A 16,849-nucleotide genomic window follows, 5' to 3' on the forward strand; every position below is an offset into this window, starting at 1 on the left:
CACTAAAATCAGGTTAGAAATAGAAAGTGTATATCGAAAATATCCACGAATCTGGGTGCCTCGGTGGTTCAGTTGATTAACTGCCAGACTTTAGCTCAGGTCATGATCTCACGGTTCTTGGGTTCAAGCCCCGTGTTGGGCTCTGTGCGGAGGCTCAGAGCCTGGAGCCTGCTTCGGATTCTGTGTCTCCCTCTCTCTCTGCCCCTCCCCTGCTCATGCTCTGTCTGTCTCTCTCTCTCTCTCAAAAATAAATAAACATTTAAAAAGTAAATAAATAAAAATAAAAACTAAAATATCCACAAATATTTCAGCATTAGATTTTATGCTTTTGAAGAACCTATGAGTCAAATGAAAAAATCATAAGAGAAATTAGAAAATGTTTTGAATATCAAAAAAAAAAACATGCCAAGTTATGGGGATGTAGTTTAAAGCAATAATTTAGAGAGGAATCTGTAGTTTTCAAATACTTACATTAGAAAAGAAGAAAGGGCTAAAATTTGTTGTCTAAGTTTCTGACTTAGGAAGCCATAAAGAGATGAGCACATCAAGTAGAAGGGAAAAGATGTTCAAGAAGGAAGAAGAAATCCATAATAGAAAATAACCAATACAGAAAATTAATAAAGCCAAAAGTTGGTTCTTTGAAAAAGTTTAAAACTTCCTAAGCCACTAGCAAGACTGATCAAGAAAGAGAGATCATCACAGAACGCACAAATTAATGACATAAGTAATAAAAGGGGATTCACCACAGATCCTACAGACATTAACAGATATGGAATATTATATAATAGATATAATATTATAATATTATATAATAGATATGGAATATTATAAATTACTCAAGGCCAAAAAGGTTCACAACTTAATAAAATGGGAAAAGTGCTTGAAAAGCTACCCTACCAAAACTGACACATAATTGGATAGAAAGTTTTAATAGGTGTATATCTATTAAATTTATTAATATTTTAAATCTTAGATTAGAAGAAGATTGATACTCTGTTGACTTTTTTGTGAATTCCACTGAACATTTCGAGAAACTAAGGTGGGACAAGCAGTCAAATCTTAACCAATTTTAATAACTGAGTGGATAAAAATGTCCTATTCATGGAAAGAGGCTCAAAGATTGAGGCTAAAACAAAAGGTCACCTGTGTACCAGGTACAGGAGATCTCACTAAAATTAAAAGACAAGACAGTTTGGAAATAAAGGATGGAAAACAGCTATTCTGAGAAACAGCTTAGAGGAAAAAGAAAGCTGCAGGAATAAAAATTTCTGATGATATGGAATCAAGTGGAAGGCATTCAGCCTGAGAAAAAAAAGACTTTTACAATGGTATAGTCACCCAGAAGACTTAATAATCATAAATCTTCATGCACTCCAACACCTCTTCGAAATAAATAAAGAGATGTGATTAAAATGTCAGACAGGGGCGCCTGGGTGGCGCAGTCGGTTGAGCGTCCGACTTCAGCCAGGTCACGATCTCGCGGTCCGTGAGTTCGAGCCCCGTGTCAGGCTCTGGGCTGATGGCTCGGAGCCTGGAGCCTGTTTCCGATTCTGTGTCTCCCTCTCTCTCTGCCCCTCCCCCGTTCGTGCTCTGTCTCTCTCTGTCCCAAAAATAAATAAACGTTGAAAAAAAAATTTTTTTTTAATAATAAAAAAAATAATAATAAAAAATAAAATAAAATGTTCAGACATATTGACAAACCCACAGTCCTAGCCAGAAATATTAATACATTCTAAAATTGACAGACCAAATTGAGCCATTAAGTCAACCCACTGGGGATTTGACTAACTCATCCGGCTCTGACAATAGATGTATTTAGGGAACATGTTTTGTTTCCAGCATAAAGGAAATATGTGTCATTTTCAGAAATCCATAAGATATAATAGGAGTAGATCATATTCATCACACCCTAGGAGAAAAATAAATTGTCAAAGTGGAAATAAAAGAGACCACTATCTCCGATCAAATCTAGTGAAATTAGAAATAACAGGGACAGACTAAAAATAATCTCTTTGTGGAATTTGTAAATCACACTTTGGAATTATTCTTGTTTTAAAAGGAATTGGAAATTGAAAGTACAGACTTTTTAGAGAAGAAAGAAGATGAGTAACTATAAATCAAAAGCCATAGGATTTGGCTAAAGCAGTATTTATAGGAATATTTATGTACTTCAGTGCATTTATTATAAAATACAAAAAAATGGCAATAAGTGACAATCAAGAAAGAGACAATGTAAGTTTGCATGAAGAAGGAGGAAGCAATTTTTAAAACTTAAATCAGGGGCGCCTGGGTGGCGCAGTCGGTTAAGCATCCGACTTCAGCCAGGTCACGATCTCGCGGTCCGTGAGTTCGAGCCCCGCGTCAGGCTCTGGGCTGATGGCTCGGAGCCTGGAGCCTGTTTCCGATTCTGTGTCTCCCTCTCTCTCTGCCCCTCCCCCGTTCATGCTCTGTCTCTCTCTGTCCCAAAAATAAATAAAAACGTTGAAAAAAAAAATTAAAAAAAAAAAAAAAACTTAAATCAGAAACTATGTAGAGAACTGTCAGAAAGCATAGACCTTAGTAATAAGCCAAAAGCTCATTCACTGAGATCAACAGACGTGAACACTTCAAAACTCTGATCTAGAGAGGGGAAAAAAATAACATTAAGGACAAGAAAAAATGCTTCAAATATGGAGACTTGTAAAATTAAAAGAATATTATGTAGACTATTTTACCTTTGAAAATTTAAATGGAATGGGTAATTTTCCAGGAAAATTATCAAAATTGACTCAAGATATAGAACCAGGAAACAAGGCAGAAATGTGACATGTCTACTCCTAAAATCGAACCTGGGTCAGGAATACAACTGAATGGACATTACTCCTAACCACACCGCTTAATAGACGTGTAACTTTAGGCAAGCTCTTTAACCTCTCTGGGCCTCAATTTCTCCTTGGTAAAATGGGGTAATAATAGTAACTCGTACTCATGATCATTGTGAGGGTTAAGTGAACTCTACATATAAAGCCTTTAGAACAGCACTTGGTACAGAGTAAATAATCTCTCCTCATATCATCGCCGTCTTGTATCATCACCACCACCACCATCATCACCATTACCATCATCACCATCGTCACCGTCACTATCATCAGATGGTTTTATCGTCGATATTTACCAACCCTTCCATAAAAGATCCTTTCTTTGTTATCTGAAGTTTCAGACCCAAGAAAGAGATGTTATGTGTCTGAACTCAGCCTCGTGAAGCTGACGTTACCTTGACGGCAGAAAGGAGCGAGGCAGCACAGAATCTAAGAAAACTCAGAGCTCTCCTATAAAAATGGATGAGAAAGATAGCAAACAAATTCAGCAGATGAGTTACTGTGCTGTCCGTCAGTCACAAGACTGCTGAGAGGTGTTGGCTGTTGCACGTTCCCCTCCCTCCACGCCGCCCGGCTGAGCGGGAGGCTCTGAGATCGCGTGTTGGGGAGATGAGAGACCGGTGGCTTCCAACCGGGGACTGAGTGATGTCTGAAAGCAGGACGCTCTAGGTAGGGGAGGTTAGGATGTATGGTGCTTACCTCTGCTACCCTGTGAGCAGCTCAAAACAGGTGTGACACCTTACTTGTCTTTGCATCGTCGCAGCCTAGCATGGGACTGGGTGTATTTGCTGTGCTACCCCTTCTAGCGGAGACCTAACGTTCCTCGTGAAAGGTGCACCGACGTCACGCCATCGGGCCAGGTATTCGAAAGCACTGCGGATCCTTCTAGAAAGATAACTCAGTGCCCGGTGCCTCATCGTGTCAGGCGCAGGTTTTGGTTTGAGGTCTGACTTTTGTCGCTCTTCCTTGATGTGTGATCGTCTCGCGATAGAGTAGGTGTTGGAGAACGTGAGCTGAGTGGGGCCTTCCCATGGCGATGGCATCAGGGGATTTATGTAGTTCACTGGTTACTTGCTCCCTTTCCTTCCCCACGGACTCACCGTCGCATGGTCGCCGGGATTTCAGCGTGTGGCTGGTTTGCGTCTGAGGCTTCCGCGCAGCTAATCAACATTCAGCATCTTGCCGCTGCGTTCTCTGTGCCGGTCCTGTCTCCCCAGTGTCTCTAGCCAACCTCATTGGCGGGAGGTTCCATTGCAGTCTGACACACACACCACCTGACCTCTCCTCCGACGTCTCATTTGAATCGTACCTTAATTCTTCATTGCGGTTCAGCTCCTTTGGTACCCCTTAACGCTTGTGTCCTTGGAATAAATGAAGTTGTAAGAGGCTGTGAACTTTTGAGCCATTTAAAGGATGTCTCAGAGAGGTGTACGATTCGTATAAATGCTTTTATCTACCCGTAATGTGTCGGTAGCAGAATTGTGACTTAATTTTTCACGTGATCACGGGAAGCTTGCGTGTTCGTCGGCTTGTGCAAGAATGTGAAGGCCATGGCCCCTGGCATCTTCAGGGAACCTCGGTAAACGTATAGCTGCATCAGTATGGAAGGGAGTTGAATCTGGTTGGATTGCACTGGGGAAGACAAGCCTGTTTCCTCAGTGAGCAGGCGTAAGGATGGGTCTTGAGATCTTGCAGGGCATCCGACGAGACTTCTCTAGAAGCAGCAGCAGCCAGGACGTCAGTGGCAGGCAAGAGAAGACACACGGGCAGGAAAGTACCAGGTGCAAAGGAGAGTTGTAAAAAGATTGCTTTCGGGGCGCCTGGGTGGCGCAGTCGGTTAAGCGTCCGACTTCAGCCAGGTCACGATCTCGCGGTCCGTGGGTTCGAGCCCCGCGTTGGGCTCTGGGCTGATTGCTCGGAGCCTGGAGCCTCTTTCCAATTCTGTGTCTCCCTCTCTCTCTGCCCCTCCCCCGTTCATGCTCTGTCTCTCTCTGTCCCGAAAATAAATAAACGTTGAAAAAAAAAAATTAAAAAAAAAAAAAAGATTGCTTTCCTTTCCTAAGGAACCGGTGCTTACTTTGATGAATCATCAAGTTGATCAGACATAATTGTGGACACGCTTTTCCTTCTCTTTTAAAAAAAAAAAAATTTTAATGTTGATTTCTTTTGGGGGCACCTGGGTGGCTCAGTCAGCTAAGCGTCTGACCTTGCTCAGGTCATGACCTTGCAGCTCGTGGGTTCAAGCCCCACGTCGGGCTCTGTGCTGACAGAGCAGAGCCTGGAGCCTGTTTCCGATTCTGTGTCTCCCTCTCTCTCTCTGCCCCTCCCCCGCTCGTGCTCTGTCTCTTTCTCTCTCTGTCTCAAAAATAAACACTAAAAAAAAAAAAAAATGTTTATTTTTGAGAGAGAGAGAGAGAGAGAGAGAGCACAAGCCAGAGAGGGGCAGAGAGAGAGGGAGACACAGAATCCGAAGCAGGCTCCAGGCTCCGCGCTGTCAGCACAGAGCCTGATGCGGGGCTCAAACTCAAGAACCGCGAGATGATGACCTGAGCTGCAGTCTGGCCCTCAGCCGACTGAGCCACACAGGCGCCCCATAGACATGCTTTTCTATAAGACACGTTTTTGGTTTGTTTCAGCTCCGTTTTCATTTTTCACAAAATGAGTGAGGAATGAAGGCCCCATGAAATTAAGGCCTAATTACGCCACAAATATTACTGACGGCTTTCCGGAGTAACGGGAACTGCTCCCACGCTAATCTGTTCCTCTTTGTCTCCTGGTAGGACGTCCATTCTCGGGATCTCCTTTGGAGCCGCGTTTCTCTTGCTTGCCTGTATCCTTTTCGTCTGCTTTGCTGGACAGCTTTTGGTAGGTACTTCACATATGGACCTTATTTTGAAAACTGTGTTCATTGAAGGCAAACGGATTTCTGGCTTGAAACACCGGGCTTGTTGATTTAACATTTCAAGGGATACGGATCCCAGTGAAGATGGAAGCACCCTTCATGCCAACGGCCCAGAATATAAACTGAGGCAGCTCATGTCCAATCAAGACACTGAGCTGAAGATTATTTGAAACATTGGATGTCACACCAGCAAATTATATTCATGTTTATTTATTTCTGTCGCCATTTTGCATTATGTCCTCTGAGTTTTCAGAGTATTTTAGAGCAGCCACTCCTAGTATAATAGGAGGCTTTTCGTGTGCAGGGGAATTAAAATGTAAACCAGATACTTCTTTTATATCCACTTCCAAGATATAAAAGTTTGGGACATATGAAAACAGCAAATGCAAAAATATATCTTGTTAGTGATTTAATTAACAGTGTTCATTAATAGTGTTAGTTAATGATTTAAACCAACCATTGCAAGCTTGGATGGGTCAAGTGCTAGTTCAGGATGTAAGAATCAAATCTAAGTGTATTCTTGAGTCGAAAGCAAGTGGCCCCATGAGAGCATCGGAAGAAAGCCAGCAATGAGATAGAAACCCAAAAAAGGTAGTCAGTGTTTTATCTTGTTCATTGGAGATGTGTGGAAACAAGAGAGGCCCCTCTGAGCCAGATTTTGAGCATTGGGTCCATTCTAGTCTAATGTGTTGGAACCTTTTAGCTAAAAAGTGTAAAGATCTTAAAGTTCATCTCTGCCTCTCAACAGTGGGCACTCTACGATGTCTGCTGGGTACCGTTGCAAACTTCTGTGGGGGGTGTTTGCTATATCATAGTTGAGGTGTTTTGAATTGGATTGGAAACTTCCAGAAGTGGCACTACGGTTCCTGATTTCCTGGAATGCACACAGCGCATCTCAGATTTCTTTAAAATTGCCTGAAGGCTATAGGTTGTAACTACTGCCCCCTGGGAATCCTTGTCAAGCTTCTAAAGTGCTTCAATATACCAAAAAGCCTGATTATCCACGTTCAGATTTTCCTTAGGTGGAAAAGCACATGGCCCCCGCCCTCTGATTTCTGGCTCCCATAAGGCTTCTGCAGCCCACTTCTCAGGTTTTCAGAGTAGGAACTATCATTTGTGGTCCCACTGGAAATCCAAACCTCGTTCTAATTAAAGCGACTTCTATCATTGTGCCTAAGTAGCCACATTAGTCATTTTCTGTTCCTAAGGAATCCAGTCTTCAGGGTGGGGGGGTGGGGTGTAGAACACAGTGTATATTTAAGGTTTCAAGCTGACTTTTTCTTAGACTAAATTGCTATAGAAAAGAAACAGAAGCGGAGGCTAGAGAAAGTATCTCCAGAGCAACTTTGCTGCCTTTGCGAGAATGCTTTTGGTCTTATGTAATGTCTGTCCTCTCAGCTTCGGTATAACCCAGCCAACCTTTCATGGCTCCTGGCCCCTCCCAGACCCAGCCTGTGGTCCCTCGAGGCCTTCAGGATCCCACACCCACCTTCCCAGGAGCATCATGAAACCCTGACACCCCCCACACCAGATGCTAGGGAGTCCGTAACTCGTGTGTTGTCTTAAAGAGAAAATCTCATTCATCAGTTGATGGACATTTAGGCTCTTTCCATAATCTGGCTGTTGTTGAAAGTGGTGCTATAAACATTGGGGTACAAGTGCCCCTGTGCATCGGCACTCCTGTGTCCCTTGGGTAAATTCCCAGCAGTGCTGTTGCTGGGTCATAGGGTAGATCTATTTTTAATTTTTTGAGGAACCTCCACACTGTTTTCCAGAGCGGCTGCACCAGTTTGCATTCCCACCAACAGTGCAAGAGGGTTCCCGTTTCTCCACATCCTCGCCAGCATCTATAGTCTCCTGATTTGTTCATTTTGGCCACTCTGACTGGCGTGAGGTGATATCTGAGTGTGGTTTTGATTTGTATTTCCCTGATGAGGAGCGATGTTGAGCATCTTTTCATGTGCCTGTTGGCCATCCGGATGTCTTCTTTAGAGAAATGTCTATTCATGTCTTCTGCCCATTTCTTAGCTGAATTATTTGTTTTTCAGGTGTGGAGTTTGGTGAGTTCTTTATAGATTTTGGATACTAGCCCTTTGTCCGATATGTCATTTGCAAATATCTTTTTCCACTCCATTGGTTGCCTTTTATTTTGTTCACTGTTTCCTTTGCAGTGCAGAAGCTTTTTATCTTCATGAGGTCCCAATAGTTCATTTTTGCTTTTAATTCCCTTGCCTTTGGAGATGTGTGGATAAAGAAATTGTGGTTTATATACACAATGGAATACTACTTGGCAAAGAGAAAGAATGAGATCTGGCCTTTTGTAGCAACGTGGATGGAACTGGAGAGTGTTATGCTAAGTGAAATAAGTCATCCAGGGAAAGATGGGTACCATATGTTTTCACTCTTATGTGGATCCTGAGAAACTTAACAGAAGACCATGGCGGGGGGGGGGAAGGAAAAAAAAAATAGAGAGGAAGGGAGCCAAACCATAAGAGACTCATAAAAACTGAGAATAAACTGAGGGTTGATTGGGGGGGGGGGGGGTGATGGGCATTGAGGAGGGCACCTGTTGGGACGAGCACTGGGTGTTGTATGGAAACCAATTTGACAATAAATTTCATATTTAAAAAAAGAGAGAGAGAAAAGCTCAGTGCTGGGAATGAACTGGTGCCTACCTCCTTTTCAAAGGAAGCCTGGATTTTGCCAAAGTGGTCAGGGAGACTAGGCTTGAGGACGTCTGTTCTTTCTGAACTTGAATTAGATCAGTGAATGAGCCCCCCACCCCCACCCCCACCAGTGGTCAGCTGTAATCCTTGATCCAGAGGGAATCCAGATAAAATCAAGAAGGAATTCTTCTCATTCCCATAAGAGGTTCTTTGTACTGTGTAAACTATTCTGTAAGGGCTTTTTTCTCACCATCAATATCAAAGAAATTAAGGCAACCCAGGAAAGCTTTCAGCGTGCTTTCTATTCGACCCTCCCCATTCAGCCCAAAGCTGTGTGTGTCACAAATATTTCCTAGTGGTCATGGAGAGGTATGATGACATCCTCACTGCTCATTCTCTGGCCTCTTGAAAGCCTACCAGTTCTCTGAGGTGTTAGTATGATTTGCATTTATTTTTGGATTAAGTACTGAGTTTGTGAAAGAAATGTTAATATCCTTAATATCTTTCTATGAACATACATTGACCTTTGGAAAACTTAAATGCCAGAGGCAATACTGATGCTTATACCACAGGGAAAAAATTTCTAAAAAATATTACTGGTATTGAACTCTCTGTATGAAGAATTAGAGTAAAATACTTTTATAAAGGAGGTTGAGCAAAGGTAAGCCTGACTGATCTTTTTCCTCCAAGAGCTCTACCTTTGTTACCCTCTCTTACACAGGAAATATAACACATGTAGCTGTACTGACCGGTCATTGTACAGCTGGGTTTGATAAAAAGGTAGAAGAAAGCAGGTGATGGGCATTGAGGAGGGTGCCTGTTGGGATGAGCACTGGGTGTTGTATGGAAACCAATTTGACAATAAATTTCATATTAAAAAAAAAAAAAAGGTAGAGACATAGCCTGTGGTCCCTCGGGGCTAAAAAAAATGGCCAAAGAATAAGAGTGATAATGAAACGCATTTTTTTTTCCTTCTGATAGAAAAATGAGACAGATATTTGTTCAATGGCACAGTCTGAGAAAAATGTCAGGGAATTTATATGTTCTCACCGTTACTGCTAACGAGAAGCCCAGAGCACGGCAGTCTGTCCCTCACTCCCACCCTCCCTTGCCCTAGCCGCTCCCCCCAGTGCGTCCCCCAACCCCCGTGCTGCCCTGCCACTGCTTGTCTTCTAGAAAGTTTCTCAGAAACCCCACCAGCCCCTGCAGTGGGCTCTTCTTTGAGCACCATGGGACTTAGGATCTGTGCCCCATAATTTACCACTTGATTGTTTAACAACTTATTTGGCTACTCCTCCTCTCTCTTTCTCTCTCTCTGTCTCTCTCTCTCTGATGAGTGTAACTGTTGTCTCCCTTACATAGAGTAGTTTTTTTTTGAGATGAGAATTGTTTCCTACATTTGCTTTCTGTCTCCCAGGGAATCCAGCAGAGTTCCGCCCACTGAAACACTTTGATAAGCGGGCACTAAGTAAACACTCATGGACTCATGTCATGTCCGTGCGGTTCCTTTCCACCATGTCTGCTCATCCAGCTCCATGTGGCCCCCTCCCAGCCCCCCAACACCACTGGACAGTTAGGCGTCCCCACGTGTCCCGGTAATCTTCCCTTGCCCAGATACCCTGGCGTGGGGACGGGTTCTGCATGTGCATGGCTGTGGGAAGCATGGGTGGATGGCCGTCACCTTGCCACGCTGAAAGGCCTCACACGCACCATGATTCCTTGACTCTGTTGTGCTTTGGGCTCTCTCCGAGGTTGGAAATAATCTCCTAACCTTCCCAGACCCAGTCTGCAGAGCACCCCCCCGCCCCATGTCACTACCAGCGTCCCTCACGCCTGCCGGGCAGGCTGCCCATTTCGTAATATCATTTGTGATCTTAGATGGAGAGATCACCAGTGAATCTGCTTCAGCCCTGTTTTGCTCACTGTAGTACTTCAGGCACTTGAAATACAAGGTAAATATTTAACATCTGTGGGCTGGAAGGAGTGTTGGGCGGCACCCAAATGCTCAGAAAACGTCTTGCCCTCATCCTCACCCCGATCGACTTCTTCTGAGTGCGCGGCTCTGAATTCAGCCACGGTCGCCCATCCCCGCTGCCAGCGAGGTCCCTCCTGGGTCCTCACCTGTCGGGTCTCCGCATGAGACCTTCATAGCATTTCAGAACTGTAAAACTTGAGAGCAGACAGGGAACCCAGAGATGACTTTGTCTGGCCTCACGTCTCGTGGGTGAGAGACACAGAACTGTGGAGGTGGCCTGTGCTCCCATCATGGCAAGCTTCTGCGCCCAGTCATTTCGAGGAAGAGTTTTCCTCCACAAAAAGTAATGCGGAAGCACACATCAGCAGATCTCTTGAGGACAGAAATGAAGACTTTGGAACAGGACCACGAGTGCGATAACTGTAAGACCAGCAGAAGTTTCCTGTCCTTGGGTGAGAACCCTCAGAATCAGTATAGACAGCCTCTGACGGGCAGGACCCCCATCAATAGCTACGTGTCCAGTCTCGTCACAGTTTACAAATAATAAATATTACCTTCTGTTAAAATTGACGACTTGGTCTGTTAGGCATTGTGTGTATTCCGGCTCATTTAGCCTCACAAGAGCCCTTGGAGGGAACGGCCATTCTACAGTTAGTACAACAGACCCTCACAGATGTTATACAGATTGCTCTGTGGTGGAGAGCAAGTAGGAGTCAGAATCAGAATTGGAGTCGATGCTTAGAACCCTTACAATTAATTGGAAGGTGTGCAGACAGAGTCCCTGGCAAACAAGCTCCCGGCACTAGGCAGGCATGTCCACGGTCGTGGCCATGGCAGGCGTGGCACTGAGGTTGCCTTGCAGTGACTGCTAAGCATCCACTGGTCAAAATCACATTGGTAGGGACGCCCGGGGGGCTCAGTCAGTTGAACGTCTGACTTCAGCTCCAGTCATGATCTCACGGTTCATGAGTTCAAGCCCCACGCCGGGCTCTGTGCTGATGGCTCGGAGCCTGGATCCTGCTTCAGATTCTGTGTCTCCCTCTCTCTGCCCCTTCCCCGCTCATGCTCTGTCTCTCTCTGTCTCTCAAAGATGAATAAACATTAAAAAAAATTTTTTTTTAATCACATTGGTAATTCACGGTAACCTCGCAGTGAACCTCATTCGTATTTTCCTCTGGTCTAGTTTCTGATATACATTATCCAGCTGTTGGCCCAGTTCATTTAAAACTGGAGTCTGGGAAAAGTACAGCTCCATCTTAAAAGACATTTGGTAAAATGGGCGGGGGGGGGGGGGGGGAATGTTAATTTATGAGTGGATTTAGACTCTAACATATTCTAGTATGAAAGTACCTTTAATAATAATACTTTCCAAAGTACATGAGAGCCCTTCGAATATGAAAACATATTATTTTATCTGATAACCAAAACAATCCAGTTTAAGTAGAAACTAAAATGTAGAACAAGAGATTCAAGTTTACATTTTCATTACAATCAGCAATAAAAGGAATAATACTTGTCATTGTCATAATACTAATAATAGTTTACTGCCAAATTTAACACGAAACTACCTGAGTGGACTTATAATTTTGTAATAAATACAAGAGAGTGACTGTAACCAAAAATGCCACCAAAAAAAAAAAAAACCCAAAAAACAAAACAAAAGAAAAAATCCACCCTCAAAAGCATCTTTTAGAACAAGTGTGCCAGATATGGTAAAGGAAAATGCCAGAGTGTGTCAGAAGAAATTTTTCTCTCAATGTGGTTGCGTTGTGCTTTGTGTAGCAAAGATAATATGATGCCATCCCACCAACCTTGTTCCTAGCGGAAATGAAAGCACAAACATAAAGTCCATCCTGTGGAAGGAAAGTAGGTCACACACTGGCTGATAGAAAAGCTTTCTACCCAAAGGAGTGTTTTACCCTTGAAGTCTATTTTCTCCCATGTCAATAGAACTCTGCCAGCTTTCTTGTAGTTAGTATTTTCCCAGCGTCCTTTCCTTCCATCTTTTTATTCGGCTTTTCCTTGTCCGTAAGTGGGTTTTAGATGTTGTGTCTCTGGTAAACAACATCCAGGTGCATGTTACTTTCTCTGATCTAGCAGTCTCTCTCTTTTACCTGACAAGTATAATGCATTTACGTGTATTATAATTACTACTACCATCTTATTTTGTTTTTATTTTTTTAAATCCATCATGTGTGTTCTCTGACTGTACTTATTTTTCCTCTTCTCCTGCATTATCTTGGATCCATGGAATTTATTTATTCTCCTTTATTCCCTCTAGTGACTTGGAAGTCATCTATCCTGGTATTCTGTTTTTCCTGGTTAACTTAAAATGTGTAATGTACACGAGACTAACAGAGCTCGTTAATATCTCCACCTTGTTGTTGAAGAATATTGTACTCTGCATCTGAATTCCATTCTTGAATAAAGAAGATGGAATAGGATGCTCAGATTCTTGAAATTAGAAACTCAGTAGTTAGGCTGAAAAAAGTAAAGCAAGAGCCGAATAAATAACCTACAAAACAGCATAGAAAGATAAAGAGGGCAGGCCAGATTTTTCTAAATTTAAACTGCTGTTGTCATTCACTGCTATCGTTATTCCTGTTGTGTACCCATTTTACATCATTCTTCCTGAACACCATCCCTTCCTCCGGGATCCCATCTCCATATTCCCAAAGGATTGTTCCTTTTCTAATCTTTTCAGTGAGAGCCTGTGCATAATGTCCGCACCTTTTGTATTTAAAAAAAAAAAAAAAAAAAAACAGTCGGGTTTCTCCTCATTGAATAATGGTTTATGATAAGCTGTCTAATATTTTGAAAATATGAATCCATATTTTCCTGTGGTTGATGGACCGCGGAGAAATCTAGAGTCAAATTACTGTTTCGTAGAAGGTGACACGTCTTCTCTCTGGTTGTTTTCGTGGGACTCGCTCCGTATCTGTCATGGGCCGTAGCTCCCTTGTGCTTAGGTAAAGGTGTACTTTCATCTTCCTGTTTGGGACTCAGTGGGTCGCCTCGGCCACAGAACTCACGTTTTGCTCCAGGCCTGCAAAGCTGTTGCTCCGTCCTGGTCTTTTGTTCTGTTTTTCTCAAACTTTCATCACAAGTATATTGAATCTTTTCATTGTACCTTCTGTGCCTGAACGTCCCATTCATGTGTTTCATCGCTGTATTTCTGCGCAGTTTGATGGGGCATTTCCTCAGGGCTGTCCTACCCCCTAGCACAGCTACTAAATTTTCCATTATCTACATTTTCATCTCCTGAGGGTCTTTGTGGCTCATTTTTTCTCATAAGTGCTCATTCATTGTGTACTCTGATCCGTCTTCTAATTTCTTTGGTCTTATTCTGCAGGCTACTGCAGATTGATAGCATACCTGCAGATCCTATGATGCGAATTCTACTTTTTGTTGTGTCTGTTGATTCTTCCTCATATGGCCCTATGTCCTGTGTAGTTCATAATTTCTTTTTTATTGTGAGGTCATGCTCAGAGGGAATTATCCTTTAGTAAAAAGGGTACTTCTACAGGAACCCCAAGGACTCTCTCTGGTCTTTGACCCAATTGATAGCCCCTCAATTTGGGGCCCCATGATGAAGCATATAATGTAATTTCAAATTCATCGCCCATATTTAGAGATGGAATTTATCACTGGAAGTGTGTTGATACTTCCCTCAACTAGTACATGGAGTTTTCTAGACTTTACATGGAGGGAAGAGCATTCTGAGGCTTCTGGGATTTTTTGTTTGTTTTGTTTTTATTGAAGTATAATTAACATATACCATACAACATGTTGTGTTAGTTTTAGGTACTATATAATGACTCAACAGTTGTGTACAGGAATTCCACTACTGAGTATTTACCCAAAGAAAATGAAAACCCTAATTCAAAAAGATACATGCACACACTGAGGCTCCTGATTTTAGTCAGGGGTCTTGGCCTCAGCCGCCCCACCCTTGGCAAGCTCAAGGCAACCCCTTTTTTCCTCCTGCGGGCATCAGCCCCTAGGTGTTACAGCCTCTGTCCAGTCCTAGGACACTCCTAGGCCAACCCCACAGCCTCAGTCCCTCTAGCACTGAGCTTCTTCTTTGCTTCTGGCCCCTGGAAATTTCTCTTCGGGTCCATTGTTAAGATAAAGAGTGTATTGAACAAGCATCCATCGAGTCCCTGCTCTTTGCTCAACACTGTGCTGCTTTGGGGATACAAAGGCAGGTGTGGTGTGGTTCCCCTCTACAACCAGCTCTCCATGTGGCCAGAGACAAACACGAACAGCGTCAAAGAGAACACAAGGTGGCTAGCCCGTGAGTGCCACACGGTGGATGGATGGCTGAGGAAAGTGGTTCACCCAGGGCGTAGCAAGAAAAATGTTGATTTTATAAAGCATGATTGACCGAAATCAAGCAGCCTTTCTGTGGGAAACTCAAGTACAATTAATCAAAGTACACACGGCAGTCTCTGTAACACTAAATGTTACAAGTAATTATTCCTGCAGCTGGTGGCCGCCATTCAAAAACACAGTCGTTGGCCAATTAAAACGCCAAAGTAGGTGTTCCTCTAGACAAATGCACGAAAGCACATGGGTATATGATAAACTTCACCACTTTTTCAGGCAAGATTCTAAGATGAGTTTTCTTTTTCTAATAATAAAAATTTGCTACTCCTCATTATAATGTATTTGTAACTTTTCTAAATGTTTTTTTCATTTTATTAAACCTTAAGAGCATCATCTACTTCTTTTCATGTAACTGATTTTATTTTTTTAAAGGACACCGATGAAATTGTTAATGTGATCTGCTCTTATAATTATTATGTTGAATTAGGAGAAATTTTAAAGTGAGAGGTTACCAGTTGTTTCCAGTGCAAGAGGATCAGAGTGGAGAGGGAGGAAGAAGGAAGAGGGGGGTATATTTTTTTCCTGTGTTTTTCTTTAGGTTTATTTATTTTGAGAGAGAGAGAACACACGAGTGGCGGAGGGGCTGAGAGAGGGAGAGAGAGAATCCCAAGCAGGCTCTGCACTGTCAGCATGGAGCCAGACACAGGGCTTGAACTCATGAACCATGAGATCATGACCTGAGTGGAAGTCGGATGCTTAACTGACTCAGCCAGCCAGGTGCCCCTCCTGTTTTGTTTTGTTTTGTTTTGTTTTAATCCAAACATATTATGAACACATTATTTTTCTGGGGAGAATCGTCTGCCTATACTGAGAAAAGAACGTCGATATTCATCCCATACACCTTGTAGCAAACTGCACTGGCCATTGTCCCCAGCACCAACGCCATGATGGGGTTTCCATATTAATTGACATTCTTCCTCCTTTCACATCTCCCGCTACAGTCGGTGCCAGTTCCACATTCACCAGTGGGTGGGTGTGGCATGAACAGTCAAGCACATTTCTGGAAGGCTCACAGTGAGCTCACTGTAAGCAGGAGGCCATCGTGTATGCAGTGGGACTCACTGATGGTCAACAAAGAGGGACGCAGATTTGACGGAAGTTATGCCAACCGTTAAACCAGAGATCAAACGGGTAAAGCTGGGCTCTGAAGGGCGCCTTCTGAATCAATGCCAAAATACTGTGGGAGATGGTATCGTTTATAATGCTTCATTACAATGGTGCCAATTTTGACACACTTGCTTTTCCACCGGGGACTGTACTTGAATAGTTAACCCAAAACAGGCACACTGAGCTCCGTTCTCATGTCAGGAACGAAGTCGTGCTTTTTGTTCAGAGCTATAGTCGCATCAGTGGTCTCCTTTCCCGATCCTTCTACCTCAAGACCATCATCTCTTTTCTCCTCTGCCCCGCCATCGGCATCCTCTGCTCCCCGCACATCTTCACTCTCCTCCCCCTCCTCTCTCTACACATCAGCTCAGGGCGCACGTCCCTGTCACCAGCTGTTTCCTGGTCCTTGCCACCAGCAGTATTTTCCAATTTCCATATTTCTGAACAGTTTTCTTCACGTGGCCTCTACCTGGTGACAGGATTGAAGAAAGAAGGAGGCTGCTTGGAGGAAAAACCATAGTGGAAAGGGGGGGGGGGGAATGAGGTTTTATTGTTCGTATAGATGCAGAGCAAAGAGACACTTAGTCATTAAATGTCTCTGAGAATTATTATGTTTTCTTCATAAGCGTAACAATTGGAGCTAACACTTGGGAGTCCTGCCCCTGGTGCCTTATTATGTAGCTCATTTAACGTCCTACAAGACCAAGGAACCAGGTATTATTATTGTCCCCATTTTAGAGCTGGGGAGGCTGAGGCCAGAGAGGATAGTTCACCTGCAGAAAGTCTCTCGACTCTGGGGGTTTGCTCCTGGGCTCCTGGGCTGATTCTTACTGTCCTAACCACCTCTCATCTTGCAGAATCCCATTCCGTTGCTGTATCAGCATTTAACATACTGCAGTGCTTCTGTTTCTAAGACTGAAGCAGAAAGACTCTGAAAGACGTAGAGAAATAA

The 16,849-nt window shown here is 43.3% G+C and overlaps 1 protein-coding gene across 4 annotated transcripts in view; it reads left to right on the forward strand.

Moving 5' to 3' along the window:
• Positions 1-16,849, forward strand: part of ADCY2 (adenylate cyclase 2) — a 415,997-nt gene that overhangs the window by 331,251 nt on the left and 67,897 nt on the right. For all 4 annotated transcript variants that reach the window (XR_015240410.1, XM_086675813.1, XM_086675806.1 and 1 more), the window contains one exon: positions 5,639-5,723. Coding sequence is in view for 3 of the 4 variants with exons in the window: in XM_086675813.1 (XP_086531939.1) it covers positions 5,639-5,723 (85 nt within the window). In the remaining variant the exon portion in view is untranslated. The remainder of the gene's footprint in view (positions 1-5,638; positions 5,724-16,849) is intronic.

This window comes from Puma concolor, chromosome A1 (assembly GCF_028749965.1).
Source record: "Puma concolor isolate L17-30 chromosome A1, mPumCon1.1.hap2, whole genome shotgun sequence".
NCBI classification, from domain to species: domain Eukaryota; kingdom Metazoa; phylum Chordata; class Mammalia; order Carnivora; family Felidae; genus Puma; species Puma concolor.